The sequence below is a fragment of the Odocoileus virginianus genome, chromosome 20 (assembly GCF_023699985.2).
Source record: "Odocoileus virginianus isolate 20LAN1187 ecotype Illinois chromosome 20, Ovbor_1.2, whole genome shotgun sequence".
Taxonomy (NCBI): domain Eukaryota; kingdom Metazoa; phylum Chordata; class Mammalia; order Artiodactyla; family Cervidae; genus Odocoileus; species Odocoileus virginianus.
The window spans coordinates 4,753,480-4,771,998 of record NC_069693.1 but is presented as its reverse complement, the minus strand read 5'-3'; the positions used below and the strand labels follow the sequence as shown (position 1 = coordinate 4,771,998).

Genomic DNA, 18,519 nt, shown 5'->3' with positions numbered 1-18,519 from the left:
AATTAGATATGACTGAGTGACTAACAGTTTCATGTTCACTTTAGGAGGCTAAAACTTTCTTTTACAAATGAGAGGCAGGGGACGTGGGGCAGTCTGTCTCTGGGAAAGGCTCTTACTCAATGTCAGTTCCACACCCGGAGGAACTAAGGACCTCTAGGGTCTGGACTAGGGTTTCTCAGTCCCAACACTGTTGACTTTGGGGCTGGATGGTTTCTGTCGCAGGAGTAGGGACTGGGGGTAGAGTATAGCATGTTAGGAAGCTTCCCTGGGCTTGCCCACACCCATCGAATGCCAGTTTCACCCAATATCCAATCTCCCCTGGCGTTTTGGGGCAGGGGTAAGAACCACTGGTCTGGACAACAGGGTGACCCTCCCTGGCCAGGGCAGAAGGACTTAGCCATCGAGACATCTACCACATCCTCCCACCACCCACATGCCTCTGAGGTCTGCAGAACCCCTGGTGCACCCATGACAGGTCAGGAGGAGCCTCCACCAAATTCCAGAGGACTGGAGGTTCATAAGCCACATTCCTCGTCCCTGTCGCACTGCTGGATGGATGAGCCCGAGATGGGGGTCAGGACAGGGGTCCCGTGCGTGTCTGCTCCTCTCTGGGCAAGTCTCCGGGGTCTCTGGGCGGAGGGGCATCCTGTCCGCTGTGTGTGGTGGAGGAGGAACGCCGGCTCTGAAGTTCCTCTTCTGTGAATAGAGGCTCGTGCCACACCCCCCCCCCCCCAGCCTCCCACGGGTCTCCCCGCAGCCCTACCTCCTTCTCGCCTTCCCCTTCTCTTTTCACACACAGGGCGCCCAGACACCCTCCGGCTCAGACATGCTGCCGCTGCTGCTGCCGCTGCTGTGGGCGGGTGAGTGGACGGTGGCGCGGGGGTGGGCGGGGCGGGGGCTCCGCTGACCCTCGATTCCCCGCAGGGTCCCTGGCTCAGGATCCGAGATACTGGCTGAAGATGCAGCGGTCCGTGTCGGTGCAGGAGGGCCTGTGTGTCCGCGTGCCCTGCTCCTTCTCCTATGCCACGGACGTCCTCAGTGCTTCTAGCCCTGTTCACGGCTTCTGGTTCCGGGAAGGGGCCAAAGTAGACTCGAATGCCCCGGTGGCCACAAACAAATTAGATCGTGAAGTTCAGGAGGAGACCCAGGGCCGATTCCACCTCCTTGGGGACCCTAGGAACAACAAGTGCTCCCTGGAGATCAGAGACGCCAGGAAGAGCGACAGCGGTTCCTACTTTTTTCGTGTGGAAAAAGGAAATATCAAATGGAGTTATATGTCTGAACAGTTCGTCTTGAATGTGACAGGTAAGCCATGGATCTAGAAGAGGCCACAGTGGGGCCACAGGGCAGGGCTGGGGTGGGGGCCCCTCCTGGGAAGGCGTTGAGGGTAAAGCAGGTGGGGGCTCAGAGGGAGGGGCTGGACTGCAGCCTGAAGCTTCTCTGGGGGCCACACCTCAAAGCCTCCTCCCGATCCCCCGTCTCTCCCCTCCTCTCACCAGCCCTCACCCACCAGCCCCATGTCCTCAGCCCGGGGGCCCTGGAGCCCGGCCGCCCCGGGAACCTGACCTGCTCCGTGCCCTGGGCCTGCGAGCGGGCCATGCCCCCCATCTTCTCCTGATCGTCAGCTGCCCCCAGCTCCCTGGGCCCCAGGACCCCCTTCTTGTCGGTGCTCACCCTCACCCCACGGCCCCAGGACCATGGAACCAGGCTCACCTGCCAGGTGAAGTTCCCCAGAAGCGGGGTGGTGGTGGAGCGGACCATCCTGCTCAATGTCACCTGTGAGTGAGGGGTGAGCATGCCTGGGGGGCCTGAGTGTGTGGGGGCAGGCGGGAGATGCGAGGTGCTCTTGTTCTGGAAGCCCAGCTAAGGAGGGGGCTAGAGGGATATATGCCTGTCCCTCCTGGGTTCTGCAGATCTGAGTGGAGGGGCATGGATAGGATCACTACACTTCAGTCATCCCAGTCCTCCCGCTGAGGAAGGAAATCCTCTCTTCCCGTCCCAGGTACTCCACAGAGCTCAGTGACCAGAGACTTCCAAGGAAACAGCACAGGTATGAAGGTGGGCCCCTCCTAGGCTGTTGGGGGTGAGCCTGCTTCTGGCTCAGGGCTGGGCTGGGCTCTGCTGTTCCCTGCCTCTCTCTGGATCCACCCCAGTGACCGGAGCCCCCCAGTGGGTGAGCCCAGTGGTCCCTGCCCCTCCTCTGCCCCCATGGCCACTCTGCCCAGCTGTCCCCACTGGCCCCTCACTCCCCTGGCCTTGTCCACTTCCTCTTCTGCTCCCCAGGAGCAGGGCGACATCCCCAGGGCAGAATCCACCCCTCAAAGCGTCTCACCATCCACCACCTGACTCCTCCAGCTCTGCTGTTTATTTTCTCCCAATAGCTTGTAACTTATGCATGTTTTCATGGGTCAGATATTTTGAAAGCGTTTGTATTCACCACGGCCATATATGGTGAAACCTTTTGCTCTTTGTTCATACCAGGTGAAAACTGGCATCTCTATATGGCAGTGCTTATTTAAATGCATTATTTTAATTGAGGAAAAATCAGATAAAATAAAATCGACCATTTTAGCCAGTTGAAAACAGACAACATTTGGCCTCGAGAATGTTCGCTATGTACAAGTCTCACCACTCCCTAAATCCATCCATCTCAGATTTTCATCATCCCAGAGGGAAGCCTGGTGCCCATGAAGTAGTCACTCACCACACTGTCCTCCCCAGCCCTGGGCAACCACTGACCTGCTGTCCATGTCCATGGATCTGCCTATAGGGGACATTTCATACAAATGGAATGTTACAAGACTGTGGCTTTTTCCATGTGGCTCGTTTCTCATAAAAAACATTTTCCAGGATCACTTATTAAAAGTGTATCAGTATCAATTTCTTTTTGTCTGAATAATATTTCATTGCATGGATGGACCAGCTTCTGTTTATCTGTTTAGCAATGGATGGACATCTGGGTTATTTCTACTCTGGGGTTATTACAATGCTGCTATGAATGTTGCTATATATATATATACACACACACACACACACATATATATATAATTGGCTGCAGTTTTCTTGGGCATATACCTAAGAGTGAAATTTCTGGGTCAAATGGTAGATTCTACATTTAAATTTCTGAGGAAATGTCAGCTGTTTTTCACACTGGCAGGACCATTTTATGTTCCTACCACCAATATATGTTGGTTCCAATTTCTCCAGATCCTTGTTGATATTGTTATTTTCCTTTAAAACTGCAAAAGAAATTTCGGTGTGAAGAAATATCTCAACATGATTTAAATTATGTTTATGAAGTGAGTAATGATGTTATTCCTTTTTCAACACGAAATTATTTGTCATTTGGAGAAAATTTTTAATCCATTGTTCCATTTTTCAAATTGCAATGTCTGTCTTTTTGTTGTTGAATTGTAAGATGTTTTTAATATAGGCTGGGTACTACATACATATCAAATCTATGATGTGGAAATATTTTCTCCCATTACATGGTTGGCTTTTCACTTTCTCAGTAGTGTCAATTGACAAACAGAATTTTTCATTTTCATGAAGTCCAACTCATGCATTTTCTGCACCCCCCCCCCATTCACCTGCTGGACGGTAAGGGCATGGGGATGGGGTGAGCCGTGGGCACATGGGGTCTGGCATCCAGTGAGTCAAGAAGGCCTGGAGTCCTCGTGGAAGAGGAAGGAGGCAGGATGAGGTCCAGCAGGTGAATTTGTCCTGGTCCCACTTTCCTGCAGGGCAGTCAGGGCGTGTGGCAAGGTGGTGCTGAGACCACAGGTGGCGTCTTGGGGGGCTCCAATGAGCTCGGGTTCTTTATGACTCAGCACAGAAAGAATTCATCGAGAGGCAAAGTCACGGACAAGAAGTGATTTATTAGAACAGGATGCTGAGGAGGCTTAGAAGCCGAATTTCCAGAGAGTGCTGTGCCCCCAGATCTCAGTGGTTTAAGTCTCATAAAAAAGGAAAGGTGGAAACAGGGAGAAGTTCAGCTCCTTCTTCATTCTTGAGTAGATGTCACATTCCCTCACTAGGTCCCCTTCCACATCATGCTGGGGAGTCTGCTTGTCCCCACATGGTCAAGCTGGGGCTGCCGTGGCATCATGGAAAATTCACGTCTCAGTACTGTGAGGGTCTTTCACTTCGAAGGGTCCTCTCTCCATAAGTTATTATTTGTGTGTGTGCAGACAGCACATCCTAGGGCTCATTCACTGAGCTTGCTGGGCATGGTGTGGGATCTCATCCCTCGGTCATTTCATTGTTTGGGGCCACGTCTCATGCTGCAGCTCCTGGTTTTGTTGCTAAGCAAGACTGCTCCCTTGAGTGTCCATTAACTTGCAGGGTCGCTCATACCTTCTTCTTTACCTACGATCCCCTAGTGGGAGTAACGATTTAATCACCTACTTTGTTCCTTTACTCTGTCCCTGCCAGTCCTCGTGGCCTTCTGGGAAGTGGCTGTCAAGATCGCACTCCTCTTCCTCTGCCTTCTGGCCCTGCTGTGAGCACTGCCCCGGGAGAGGGGAGGGGTGGGGAGGGCAGGGTGCAGGGGGCTGCAGCCTTGAACCAGCACCACCGGGGGTGGGGCAGGGCCAGCAGGAGGCTGACGGGAAGGAGGGGTGGGGGTTGGCAGTGCTTAGGGTTCCCCTGGGGTATGGGCTGTTCTCTGTCTGGAGTCAAGGTTGGGTGAGTCTGCTGCCCAGCTGCACCCTGTTCTGGTCAGAGTGAAAGGGCCTGGTCTCTTCTTCTCTCAGCGGGAGGTCCTGCAGGAGGAAGACAGCCAGGCCGGCAGGGGGCACCTCACATGCAACCACCATCCCAGGTTAACCCTTCAGGTGAGTGATGCAGGCATCTCACTGCCCAACATCACACTGCACACTCCCCCAGGATGACCTTCAGGATTGCCCGGCTCAGCGTGGCTGAAATAGAGCTGCCATCTTCCTCCCCAAACTCACTTCTCTGCTTGGCTCCCTGTCACACTGATGACAAGGCAGCTTTAAGCCCAGATGTTGGGGAGGGGGCAGGCTTTCCCCCCTTTCATCACCCCCTTCCCTCTTCTTGGATCCAACAATTCACTAAGTGCTCCCCAACCTTCCTCCTAAGCACAGCTCATCTTGAAGCCCGTCTCCTCCCGGTCCTGACCCTGGTCCTTCCAGCAGCCTCATCTCTTCCCTGAGTCACTGAACCTACCCACCTCCTGCTTCCTCTCACTGGGAAACACAGCCCTTGGGTCAGAGGACTCACCAGAGACGGTTCCCATCCACTTCCCACAGAGTCGGAGTAGCTGTGTTTCCTCCCCACTCAGGGGACGGAGGGGCCCACACCGCAGGCTGGATTCGAAGCCCTGGTGGGCCTTCCATGCTGACTGTCCACACAGATTAGCCCTCTGTCTGCATCTCCCAACATCTCCACACCCAGCCTGGTCAGAATGTGACTCTGAGACTCTCTATGTGCAGTGCCTTCTCCTGAAACGCCCTTTCCTCCCCATCCCTGCCTCTCTGAGTCCTGAGCAACCTGCAGGCTCAGGCTTCAACATCACTGTGTGTGTGTATGTGTGCACTTCATTGTCTGGTTTTGGCTGGAAGAGTCACATACGTTTAATTGCAGAGTATTCATAAAGTACTACTGCACATGTACTGTAAGCCATCTTGTGGTAGGTGCCCAGTGGGCATCAGTGAATACAACATCAAAATTCTGTGTCATTGGGACTTCCCTGGTGGTTCAGTGGCTAAGACTTCCCTCCCAGTAGGTCAGCTGAGTTTGATGCTGGGTCGGGGAACTAGATCCCACATGCTGAAACTAAAAGTTCACATGGTGCAACCAGAGATCCTGCATGGGCAACTAAGACAGCTAAATTAAAAAAAAGTAAATAAATATATATTTTAAAAAATCTGCCATCGAGTATACGGTACAGATTTGTGGTTGCCTAGGAGAAGGGGTGGTGGGGGACGGATGGACTGGGATTTTGTGGCTAGCAGATGCAAACTGTGATATATAGAATGGATAAACAGCAAGACCCTCATTCTACTGCATAGCACAGGGAATTATATTCAACATCCTGTGATAAACTATTATGGAAAAGAATTTGACAAAGAATACATACGTATGTATACCTGTTAGGTAGTTAGAATAGGAAAAAGGAGTCCAGAACAGCAGTTACTAAAAGACAAGAAAGGGAAAAGCCCATGAAAATAGAACAAAGGAAGGTCTGAGGGCCTGAGTGAGGACCTCAGGTAGAACAAACAGCATTCCTAGCTAGCCCAGTTTACATAGGTCAGTCCCAGGGGGAGAAAAAACAATTAAAAGAGGAGCCAAAGGGCCTAAGGGGAGGGTGTCTCTCTTCTGCACACACGCATGGGTGCATGCTCTCTCTCGCTCACTCTTCTCTTCACGTCTTTTGGGTCCGCATGCCCTCACGCCTCGAGGATGTATTTTCCTTATTTTCTAAATAAAGCTGAGCTATAACATAGAGCTGTAACACTGATCTGTCTGAAAGCTGTAACACGGTCTGTCTGAAGGCTTTAATGTCTGTCACTTCAAATTTTTGCGGTAACGAGCCAGAACTGGGGAAATTACACACTCCCCTGACATAACTGAATCACTTTGCTGCATAGCAGAAACTAACACAACATTTTGTAAATTGCAAATCAACCATGGTGTGGCATGGCATGCATGCTCCATCCTTTCCAACTCTTTTGTGACCCCATGGACTGTAGCCCGCCAGGCTCCTCTGTCCATGGCATTTCCCAAGCAAGAATACTGGAGTGGGTTGCCATGACCTCCTCCAGCGGATCTTCCCAACACAGGGGTCCAACACATCAATAGTAAAGTTTATTTTTTATAGCTTTATCATGAGGAAGCTGTCCTTCTGGAAACAAAGATACAAACAAAAGGAAATAAGGGGGAAAATTGAGAGTGTTGGATGGTAGTATGTGTTTAGAGAAGCATCACCCAGTGAAAGACCACATGACATTTAGGGGGACAATTTTGTATATCCAAGAGGTGAGGTTTGAGACCAGACTTGATGATGGTGAGAAAGCAGGTTCTGCATTCATCTGAGGGAGTTACCCCAAGACGGTGGGCGTGTGGGAGGGGAGACAGGGAGCGTGAAAGCTCCGATGCCACGGTGCTATGCTGCGGAAGCAACCAGAGGCTGGCGTGTGACAGCACAGGGAAGCCAAGGAGTGTGGGGAGGAGCTGGGGGGTCGCTGCAGACTCCGAGGCCGTACAGACTTTGGGAGGGCTTCAGGCCAAGGCAGCATCTGGAAGTCTTTGAGGAGAGCAGTCATATGACTGAACCTTCATTTAAAAAGGATCTTCATGAAAATGCAAATCAAAACCACAAAGAGGTATCAACTGCTACTGGCCAGACTCACAAAAAAGGCTACAAGTAGTAAATGCTAGAGAGAGTGTGGAGAAAAGGGAACCTTTCTACACTGTTGGTGGGAATGTAAACTAGTGCAGCCACTATGAAGAACACAATGGAGCTTCCTTAAAATACCGAAAATAGAGTTACTATCGGATCCAGCAGTCCCACTCCTGGACCTGGAGAAAGCTCTAATTCAAAAAGATACATGCAGCCCCATGTTCATATCAACACTATTCACAATAGCCAAGATGTGGAAGCAACCTAAGTGTCTATCAATAGATAAATGGATGAAAAAGATAATGATCTATGTATATAGTGGAATATTACTCAGGCATAAAATGAAAGGAAATAATGCCATTTGCAGCAACATGGATGGACCCAGAGATTATCAAATTAAAATAAGTCAAAGACTGACATTATATAAATCACTTACATGTGGAATCTACAAAATAATACAAATGAATGTATTTATAAGATAGAAACAGACTTATAGACATAGAAAACAAATTTATGGTCACCTAAGGGGAAGGGAGGTGGAGGGAGGGATAAATCAGGGGTTTGGGACTAACACATACACACTGCATGCATGTGTACTAGGTCGCTTCAGTGGTGTCTGACTCTGTGCAACCCTGTGACTATAGCCTGCCAGGCTCCCCTGTCCATGGGATTCTCCAGGCAAGAATACTAGAGTGGGTTGCCATGCCCTCCACCAGGGGATCTTTCACACCCAGGGATGGAAGCCAGGTCTCCTGCGTTGCAGGTAGATTCTGTACCGACTGAGCCACCAGGGAAGCCTCATGTACACGCTACTATCTGTAAAAGAGATAGTCAACAAGGACTTAATGTAGAGCAGAAGGAACTCTCCTCAATATTCTGTAATAACCTATATGGAAAAAAAAATCTAAACAAGATTGGGTATATGTATGTATATAACTAAATCATGTTGCCGTACAACTAAAACTAACACAGTCTTGTAAGTCAACTATATTCTAATACTTATAATATTCTAATAGCTCTATTAATCCTTTGGTGCATATTTAAAAGAAGTTTTGTCTGCACTGACTCGCAGAACATGTGTTTGCCCTTTGTTTTACGTGAAGCAAGATGCTATACAGTTTTATTTTGAAAATGCAATTGAAAGTTTGTGAATGAGCATAGTAGAAGCTTTTTTCTTTAAAAAATCCCATGTCATAATTCAGAAACCCCTGAATGCGGCCAGGACTCATGGCAGTCTCATCAGTGACAAAGCTCTAGAGCTGGCAGCGCTGTGTGTCGGGGGAGGAAGTGAGGGCCCCGGGCGGGGGCATCTCTTGGGCGGGGACCAGGTGAGTCAGATCCCTTCTGGCCTCCAGGTCACCACCCGAGGTGCTCACCGCTGGGGAGATGCATGAATGGATGGCAGGCTGCTGCCTTCACTCCATCCAGGAGTCCCTTCTTGTCTGATGCTACAGACACTCCCACAGACCTTAAAGAGCCCGGCACCAGGCAGGAATGACCACCCGAGGGTCTCCGTGAGGCTGACTCTCTGGATCAAGAGAGGAGTTGAACAGCGCTGGCGTAGACAGCGGAGCTCGGATGGGGGAACCTTAGGAGACCGCCTGAGTCCCAGCCCTCGGTGTCCTCACAGGTCCAAGCTCTGGTGCTGGAGGGACGAGCCCGAGATGGGGGTCAGGACAGGGGTCCCCTGCGTGTCTGCTCCTCTCTGGGCAGGTCCCCGGGGTCTCTGGGCTAAGGGGCGTCCTGTCCGCTGCGTGTGGTGGAGGAGGAACTCCGGCTCTGAAGTTCCTCTTCTGTGAACAGAGGCTCGTGCTCCCCCCCACCCCCAGCCTCCCACGGGTCTCCCCGCAGCCCTACCTCCTTCTCGCCTTCCCCTTCTCTTTTCACACACAGGGCGCCCAGACACCCTCCGGCTCAGACATGCTGCCGCTGCTGCTGCTGCCGCTGCTGTGGGCGGGTGAGTGGACGGTGGCGCGGGGGTGGGCGGGGCGGGGGCTCCGCTGACCCTCGATTCCCCGCAGGGTCCCTGGCTCAGGATCCGAGATACTGGCTGAAGATGCAGCGGTCCGTGTCGGTGCAGGAGGGCCTGTGTGTCCGCGTGCCCTGCTCCTTCTCCTATGCCACGAGGGTCCTCAGTCCTTCTATCCCTGTTCACGGCTTCTGGTTCCGGGAAGGGGCCAAAGTAGACTTGGATGCCCCGGTGGCCACAAACAAATTAGATCGTCAAGTTCAGGAGGAGACCCAGGGCCGATTCCACCTCCTTGGGGACCCCAGGAACAACAACTGTTCCCTGGAGATCAGAGACGCCAGGAAGAGCGACAGCGGTTCCTACTCTTTTCGTGTAGAAAAAGGAACTATCAAATGGAGTTACACGCCTGAACAGTTCGTCTTGAATGTGACAGGTAAGCCGAGGATCTAGGATAGGCCACAGTGAGGGTCGTGGGGGTCCCAGGGCAGGGCTGGGGTGGGGGCCCCTCCTGGGAAGGCATTGGGGGTAAAGCAGGTGGGGGCTCAGAGGGAGGGGCTGGACTGCAGCCTGAAGCTTCTCTGGGGGCCACACCTCAAAGCCGCCTCCTGATCCTCCGTCTCCCACTCCTCTCACCAGCCCTCACCCACCAGCCCCACGTCCTCAGCCCGGGGGCCCTGGAGCCCGGCCGCCCCGAGAACCTGACCTGCTCCGTGTCCTGGGCCTGTGAGCGGGCCACGCCCCCCATCTTCTCCTGGACATCAGCTGCCCCCAGCTCCCTGGGCCCCAGGACCCCCTTCTCGTCGGTGCTCACCCTCACCCCACGGCCCCAGGACCACGGCACCAGGCTCACCTGCCAGGTGAAGTTCCCCAGAAGCGGGGCAATGGTGGAGCGGACCATCCTGCTCAATGTTACCGGTGAGTGAGGGGTGAGCATGCCCGGGGGGCCTGAGGGTGTGGGGGCAGGGGGACCAGGCTGGGGATGCCAGGTGCCCTTGTCCTGGAGGCCTGGCTAAGGAGGGGTCTAGAGGGACATATGCCCTGTCCTTGCTGGATTTTTGTGGCTTCTGGGTTTATGTGGGGGGGAGGGGATGACTACACTTATCTCACTCCATTCCCCACCCCCCCAACTGAAGACAGAAATGGTCTCTTCCTGTCCTAGGTGCTTCACAGAATCCAAGCAATATCTGCGCAGGTGACAGCACAGGTAGGAAATAGCCCCGCCCCCGCCCCCCCCACCATGGGGCATTGACTGGAGTGGGGCCTCTGTCAGCTTGGCTCAGAGCTGTACTTTCCACATTTAAATGATGGGGTTTGAGCGGGGTCCTGCATTGAGACAGAAGCCCCCATTAGGTCTTGTCCCCAATATCCTCCAACTCTGGTCTTGCCAAATGACCCACACCCTCCTCCCCACCCATTCTAAACATGCTGTTTGCTCTTCTCCAATCACTGAAGTCCTTGGAAGACTTTTTTTTTTTTTAATGAATTAGACTTCATTTTGAGGAACACACTGAGGTTCACAGCAGAACTGATCAGAAGATAAAGAGACTTCCCCTGCCCTTCCTGTACTTTCTTACACACACACAGCCTCTCCCTTACCAACATCCCCCCGCTCCTAGGGTGCATGTTACAGTGAACTTCCACTGACACATCCTTTTCAACCAAAGTCCATGATTGACGTGAGAGCTCACTCTTGGCATGGCACGCTTTGTGTGTGCCCGTGTGCTCAGTCATGTCTAGCACTTTGCCACCGCCTGGACTGTAGCTGCCCAGGCCCTCCTGGCCATAGAATTTTCCAGCCGAGGCTACTGGAATGGGTTGCCATTTCCTCCTCCAGGGGATCTTCCCAATCCAGGGATGGAACCTCCGTCTCTTGTGTCTTCTGGATGGGTAGATGGATTCTTTACCATTGTACCACCTGGGGTACATTTCATGGGTTTGGACAAAGATGTAATGACATGCATCCACCATTAGAGTGCCACTCAGAGTGGTTTCATTGCCCCCAATGTCACTTTGGGTCATTTTTTGACTGTCAGCACCACCCACCCACCCCCAGCCCTCCCGCTGACCCCTCTCTGGAGCCCAGTGCTCCCCTCATTGCTCTAGCCCCACGGGTCAGGACAACTGGACAGTGAGCCCCATCAGCAGTCTCCCAGCAGTGCCCATCCAATCAATGACAAGTAATGTCCAGATATACCTCATCTTGAGTGTTGGGGTCCCAGGAGGCTTGGCCAGGCAGGGCCAGGAGCACTCTCTGGATCTGATATGAAGGTTTGAGAAGGTTCCTTCTTCCAGTTCCTTCTAGAGGCTCAAAACACCATTGTGAACTCAGTGACAGCGCCAACAGAGGCCATCCCGAGCAGATTTAGACACCCACCCTGGGAGGAAGGAGGGGCAAGGCCTTTCAGCATCCCCAAAGACTCGCTGTCTGTCTGTCTGTCTGAAATGTCCACGGGGCTCAGAGCCTCATGGTTCTGCTGTGGCCGGGCATAGGGTCTGTTACATAGAGACCATGGATGGAGAAGTAGCTGACTCCAAGGAGAGCTGAAGTTTCTTGGAAGAGTGTGGGCTGGAGAGGTGGTACCGCTTAGACCGTACCCTTCTGCAAAAGGCTGAGGTTCTGAGAGGGGAGGGGGAACCGAGGGGCTGGACCCTGCACGTGAGGGGCGGGATACCCCTCTGCGTGCTGAGGAGAGGAGTCAAGGTTGGAATTCTCTCCAAGTGTCTCTCTCATCTGCAGGGGAATCGGGGACGGGGGCAGGAGTGACCGAGGGGGCCATCGCGGGAGCTGGTGTCACCATGCTGCTTATTCTCTGCTTCGGCCTCATCTTCTTCGTGTGAGCTGGGCTGGGTGTGGGCCAGTGGAGGAGAAGAGGGGCCTGGAGGGATTTCGAGGCCCCAGAGCAAGGGCAGGGTTGCAGGGGTAATGAGAATCCAGCTAGTAGCCACCTAGTCAGGCATGACGGTGCTCCCAGCCCTGGTCCTAGACATTCAGGACCTGACGGGGTGGGGGTGGGGGGTCTTGTTACAGTTTTATGATAAAGGCTCCTGGACTTACTCTACCCTTTTAAAATTTTTATTGGAGTATAGTTGGTTTATAGTGCTGTGTTAATTTCGGGTATACATCAAAGTGAATGCATTATGCATACACCTATATCCACTCTTTTTTAGGTCCTTTTCCCACATGAGTCATTACAGAGTACTGAGTAGAGTCCCTGTGCTGTACAGTAGCTTCTTATTACTTATCTATTTTATGCATCATGCTCGTGCTCAGTCTGTAAGTCATAGCCAACTCCTTGGGGCTCCGTGGACTGTAGCCCACCAGGCCCCTCTGTCCATGGGATTCTCCAGGTAAGAACACCTAAGCGGGTTACCATTTCCTTCTCCAGGGGATCTTCCCAACCCAAGGATCAAACCTGCATCTCCTGCATTGGCAGGCAGATTCTTTACCACTGAGCCACCAGGGAAGCCCGTTTTATGCATAGTACTGTGTATATGTCCATCCCAATGTCACAACTTATCCCTCCCCCTCTTTTTTGCCCTGGTAGCCATTAGTTTGCTTTCTACACCTGTGACTCTATTTCTGTTTTGTGAATAAGTTCATTTGTGCCATTTTTTTTTTGTAGATTTCATATGATTTTTTTATGTGATTTCATATATTTGTCTTTCTCTGTTTGACTTCAGGCTACTCTAGTGGCTCAGATGGTAATAATCTGCAGGAGAGCTGAATTTGATCCCTGGGTCAGGGAGATCCACTGGAGAAGGAAATGGCAACTCACTAATATTCTTTCCTGGAGAATTCCATGGATGGAGGAGCTTAGTGATTTACAATCCAAGGGGTTGCAAAGAGTTAGACATGAATAAGCAACTGATAATTGTCTGACTTACTTCACTTAGCGTGATAATCTCTAGGTCCATCCATGTTGCTGCAAAATGGCATTTCATTTTTTTTTATGGCCAGTAATATTCCATTGTAGGGCTTCTCAGGTGGTGCTAGTGGTAAAGAACCCACTTTCCAATGCAGAAGACGTAAGATACATGGATTCAATCCCTGGGTCAGGAAGATCCCCTAGAGGAGGGCACAGCAACCCATTCCAGTATTCTTGCCTGGAGAATCCCATGGAAGAAGAGCCAGGCAGGCTACAGTCCATAGGGTCGCAAACAGCTGGACACGACTGAAGCGACTTAGCATGCATGCATGCAATATTCCATAGCTTATAGGCACCACAACTTCTTTATCCATTCGTCTGCCAAGGCACATTTAGGTTACTTCCATGTCCGGGCTATTTTAAATAGTGCTGCAATAAACATTGGGGTGCATGCATTTTTTTGAATTGTGGTTTTCTTTGGATATATTGGTCTGGCCCTACACTTGACCTGCATCAATCACTCACTTGAGCCTCAAAAGAGTGACCTTGTGTCACAGACCCTCTCTCTCATCAGAGTGAAGACCTACAGGAAGAAGGTAGCCAAGACTGCAGTGGACATGGAGGACATCTACTCTGCTGCAAAGCCAGCTTCCTTGGTGAGTGACATGGGTATCCTGACAATGCAGCCTGCCCTGTGTATCCCCCCAGTGCGCAGGGTGGCCCATGGCCATGCTCCTTCCAGCATGTCCAGAAATGAGCTCTTCCTCTTCCCCTTCTTGCTTGTTTGAAGATGTAAGATTCATTATTATTCAAATATGTGAGGCCGACAGATCAGGAGATGACTGCCATGGAAAAAACAGCTATTATAGTTCCCAAGAGGAGGGTTCATGCCACACCACACAATCACACCATTGTTTTATTGTTTGAGGGGCAGGTCTTGGGCTTCTTTTGCATGGTTTTGTTGCTAAGCAAGCCTGCTTGGTTTTGTGGTTAAGCAGGAAAAGGGAAAGGCAATCCACTTCAGTATTCTTGCCTTGAGAACCCCATGAACTGTATGAAAAGGCAAAAAGACAGGACACTGAAAGATGAATTCCCCAGGTCAGTAGGTGCCCAATATGCTACTGGAAATCAGTGGAGAAATAACTCCAGAAAGAATGAGGAGATGGAGCCAAAGCAAAAACAACACCCAATTGTGGATGTGACTGCTGATGGAAGCAAGGTCCAATGCTGTAAAGAGCAATATTGCATAGGAACCTGGAATGTGAGGTCCATGAATCAAGGCAAATTGGAAGTGGTCAAACAGGAGATGGCTAGAGTGAACGTGGACATTTTAGGAATCAGCAAACTAAAATGGACTGAAAAAAAAAAATGGACTGGAACGGGTGAATTTAACTTGGATGACCACTGCATCTACTACTGTAGATAGTCATCATAGTCAACAAAAGAGTCCAAAATGCAATACTTGGATGCAATCTCAAAAACGACATACTGATCTCTGTTCATTTCCAAGGCAAACCATTCAATATCACAGTAATCCAAGCCTATGCCCCAACAGTAATGCTGAAGAAGCTGAAGTTGAACGGTTCTATGAAGATCTACAAGACCTTATAGAACTAACACCCAAAAAAGATGTCTTTTTCATTATAGGGGACTGGAATGCAAAAGGGAGGTCACAAAACACCTGGAGTAACAGGCAAATTTGGCCTTGGAGTACAGAATGAAGCAGGGCAAAGGCTAATAGAGTTTTGCCAAGAGAATGCATTGGTCATAGCAAACACCCTCTTCCAGTAACACAAGAGAAGACTCTACACATGGACATCATCAGATGGTCAATACCAAAATCAGACTGATTATATTCTTTGCAGCCAAAGATGGAGAAGCTCTTTACAGTCAGCAAAAACAAGACTGGGAGCTGACTGTGGCTCAGACCATGAACACCTTATTGCCAAATTCAGACTTAAATTGAAGAAAGTAGGGAAAACCACTAGACCATTCAGGTATGACCTAAATCAAATCCCTTACAATTATACAGTGGAAGTGACAAATAGATTCAAGGGATTAGATATGATAGACAGAGTGCCTGAAGAACTATGGATGGAAGGTTCCTAACATTGTACAGGAGGCAGGGATCAACACCATCCCCAAGGAAAAGAAATGCAAAAAGGCAAAATGGTTGTCTGAGGAGGCCTTACAAATAGCTGTGAATAGAAGAGAAGCTGAAGGCAAAGGAGAAAAGGAAACAAAAACCCATTTGAATGCAGAGTTCCAAAGAATAGCAAGGAGAGATAAGAAAGCCTTCCTCAGTGATCAATGCAAATAAATAGAGGAAGACAATAGAATGGGAAAGTCTAAAGATCTCTTCAAGAAAATTGTGAGATACCAAGGAAACATTTCATGTAAAGATGGGCATAGTAAAGGACAGAAATGGTATAGACCTAACAGAAGCAGAAGATATTAAGAAGAGGTGGCAAAAAAAAAAAAAAAAAAAGAAAGAAAGAAAAGAAAAGAAAAAAAAAGAAAAAAAAAAAGAAGAGGTGGCAAGAATACACAGAAGAACTGTACAAAAAAGATCTTCACGATCCGGATAATCACGATGATGTGATCACCAGCCTAGAGCCAGACATCCTGAAATGTGAAGTCAAGTGGGCCTTAGAAAGCATCACTACGAACAAAGCTAGTAGAGGTGATGGAATTCCAGTTGAGCTATTTCATATCTTAAAAGATGATGCTGTGAAAGTGCTGCACTCAATATGCCAGCAAATTTGGAAAACTCAGCAGTGGCTACGGGACTGGAAAAGGTCAGTTTTCATTGCAATCTCAAAGAAAGGCAATGCCAAAGAATGTTCAAACTACTGCACAATTGCACTCATCTCACACACTAGCAAAGTAATGCTCAAAATTCTCCAAACCAGGCTTCAAGAGTACGTGAACCGTGAACTTCAGATGATCAAGGTGGATTTAGAAAAGGCAGAGAACCAGAGATCAAATTGCCAACATCCATTGGATCATTGAAAAAGGAAGAGAGTTCCAGAAAAACATCTACTTCTGCTTTATTGACTATGCCAAAGCCTTTAACTGTGTGGTCCACAACAAACTCTGGAAAATTCTTAAAGAGATGAGAATACCAGACCTGCCTCTTGAGAAATCAGTATGCAGGTCAGGAAGCAACAGTTAGAACTGCACATGGAACAATAGACTGGTTCCAAGTAGAAAAAGGAGTATGTCAAGGCTGTATATTGTCACCCTGCTTATTTAACTTATATGCAGAGTACATCATGAGAAACGCTGGGCTGAAAGAAGCACAAGCTGGGATCAAGATTGCTAGGAGAAATATCAATAACCTCAGATATGCAGATGACACCACCCTTATGGCAGAAAGTGAAGAACTAAAGAGCCTCTTGATGAAAGTGAAGCATGAGAGTGAAAAAGTTGGCTTAAAACTCAACATTCAGAAAACTAAAATCATGGCATCTGGTCCCATCACTTCATGGCAAATAGATGGGGAAACAGTGGAAACAGTGAGAGACGTTATATTTTTGGGCTCCAAAATCACTGCAGATGGTGACTTCAGCCATGATCAAAAGATGCTTGCTCCTTGGAAGAAAAGTTATGAGCAACCTAGACAGCATATTGAAAAGCAGAGACTTTACTGTGTCAGCAGAGGTCCGTCTAGTCCAAGCTGTGGTCTCCCAGGGGTCACGTGTGGATGTGAGAACTGGACCATAAAGAAGGCTGAGCACTGAAGAACTGATGCTTGTGAACTGCGGCGTTGGAGAAGACTCTTGAGAGTCCCTTGGACTGCAAGGAGATCCAACCAGTCCATCCTAAAGGAAATCAGTCCTGAATATTCATTGGAAGGACTGATGCTCAAGCTGAAACTCCAATACTTTGGCCACCTGATGTGAAGAATTGACTCATCTGAAAAGTCCCTGATGCTGGGAAAGATTGAAGGCAGGAGGAGAAGGGGACAACAGAGGATGAGATGGTTGGATGGCATCACCGACTCGATGGACATGGGTTTGAGTAAACTCCAAGAGTTGGTGATGGACAGGGAGGCCTGGCGTGCTGCAGTCCATGGGGTTGCAGAGTTGGACACGACTGAGTGACTGAACTGAACTGAAATCTGTTTTCTCGAGTAATCATTAACTTACAGGGGTCTCCCATATTTTTCTACTTACAATCCCCTAGTGGGATTAACTGTTTAATCACCTGTTCTGTCCCTCATTCTGTCCCTATCACTGGGGAGTAGCTACCTTCTTTGAATGTTTCCCTGTAACATAATAATATTTTCTACATAGGGTTTCCCAGGTGGCTCAGTGGTAAAGAATCTGCCTATAGTGCTGGAGAGGCAGATGTGGATTTAATCCCTGAGCCAGTAACATAATATTATTTTCTACATAGGTCTATGTGAGTGTTCTGTAGAGTTGGAAAAAAATCTGTAGGCTTATATCTGTTGGATGATTGCATAAACAGAACCTTGAGAAATGTTTAATAACACAATGGAAGAATGAATAAATGCTTGTCCCAGAGTCAAATTCATTTCATGGGCCCTCTCTGCCTTCTCATCCCAAAACTACCTTGATGTGACCCCTTTCTTTGCTCTCCGCACAGGACAGCCAGCAGGAATCCAAGTCAGGGGAATCTTCTGGCCCCACAAATTACACAGGGGCCACCCCCTCTTTGGAGTTGGAGCAGGAGTTGCATTATTCCTCCATCATCTTCCGTGGGGAGAAGCCTCGGGAGAGCCCTCAATCGGAATATGCGGAGATCAGGACCAAGTGAGGCACCAGAGGCAGTATGAGCCTCAGCGTCGGGACATCCATATCCTCCGCAGGAAGGAGGACCCACAGGCTAATTCTTGGAGACCTAATATCCCCATCAGCAGTGGGTTCATGAACTACTGCCTGAACGTTTCCTGCTATATGTCTTAGGCTTTGCAATCACAGAGACCTGGGATCACATCCATGCTCTTTCATTTATTAAGAAAGTAGCATCTTGTGACCCAACTACCCTGACCCCCATCCACCATGCCTTGGTTTCCTGCTTTGGTAAAACAGACATGAGAAGTTCAGCCTCACAGGGCTGTTGTGAGGAATAAATGGAAGTATGAAATATGCAACAGAAGTCTTGACACCTTGTGACTTTTGACTGACACACACACACACACACACACACACACACACAGAAACACACACAACCTGAAAGTTGTGAGTTATGCTTTATTTGGGGAGCTTACTGAGGACTATAGCCTGGGAGACAGCCTTTTAGATAGCTCTGAGGAGCTGCTCTGTAGAGGTAAGGGAGGAGCCAGGATATAT

General features: G+C 49.6%; 2 protein-coding genes across 2 annotated transcripts; both read left to right on the top strand.

Moving 5' to 3' along the window:
• The first annotated feature begins 914 nt into the window (after nucleotides 1-914).
• On the top strand, nucleotides 915-12,103 carry LOC110135457 (myeloid cell surface antigen CD33-like). Its single transcript, XM_070450401.1, has 4 exons — nucleotides 915-1,305; nucleotides 1,500-1,778; nucleotides 10,495-10,539; nucleotides 12,073-12,103. The coding sequence occupies exons 1-2, from the start codon at nucleotides 960-962 to the stop codon at nucleotides 1,616-1,618; spliced, it is 465 nt and encodes a 154-aa protein (XP_070306502.1). The 5' UTR covers nucleotides 915-959; the 3' UTR covers nucleotides 1,619-1,778; nucleotides 10,495-10,539; nucleotides 12,073-12,103.
• On the top strand, nucleotides 9,249-18,325 carry LOC110135478 (myeloid cell surface antigen CD33-like). Its single transcript, XM_070450399.1, has 7 exons — nucleotides 9,249-9,323; nucleotides 9,388-9,768; nucleotides 9,972-10,250; nucleotides 10,495-10,539; nucleotides 12,073-12,169; nucleotides 13,776-13,857; nucleotides 17,813-18,325. Exons 1-7 carry the CDS (start codon nucleotides 9,287-9,289, stop codon nucleotides 17,981-17,983), a joined length of 1,092 nt encoding a protein of 363 aa, XP_070306500.1. The 5' UTR covers nucleotides 9,249-9,286; the 3' UTR covers nucleotides 17,984-18,325.
• The last annotated feature ends 194 nt before the right edge of the window (nucleotides 18,326-18,519 follow it).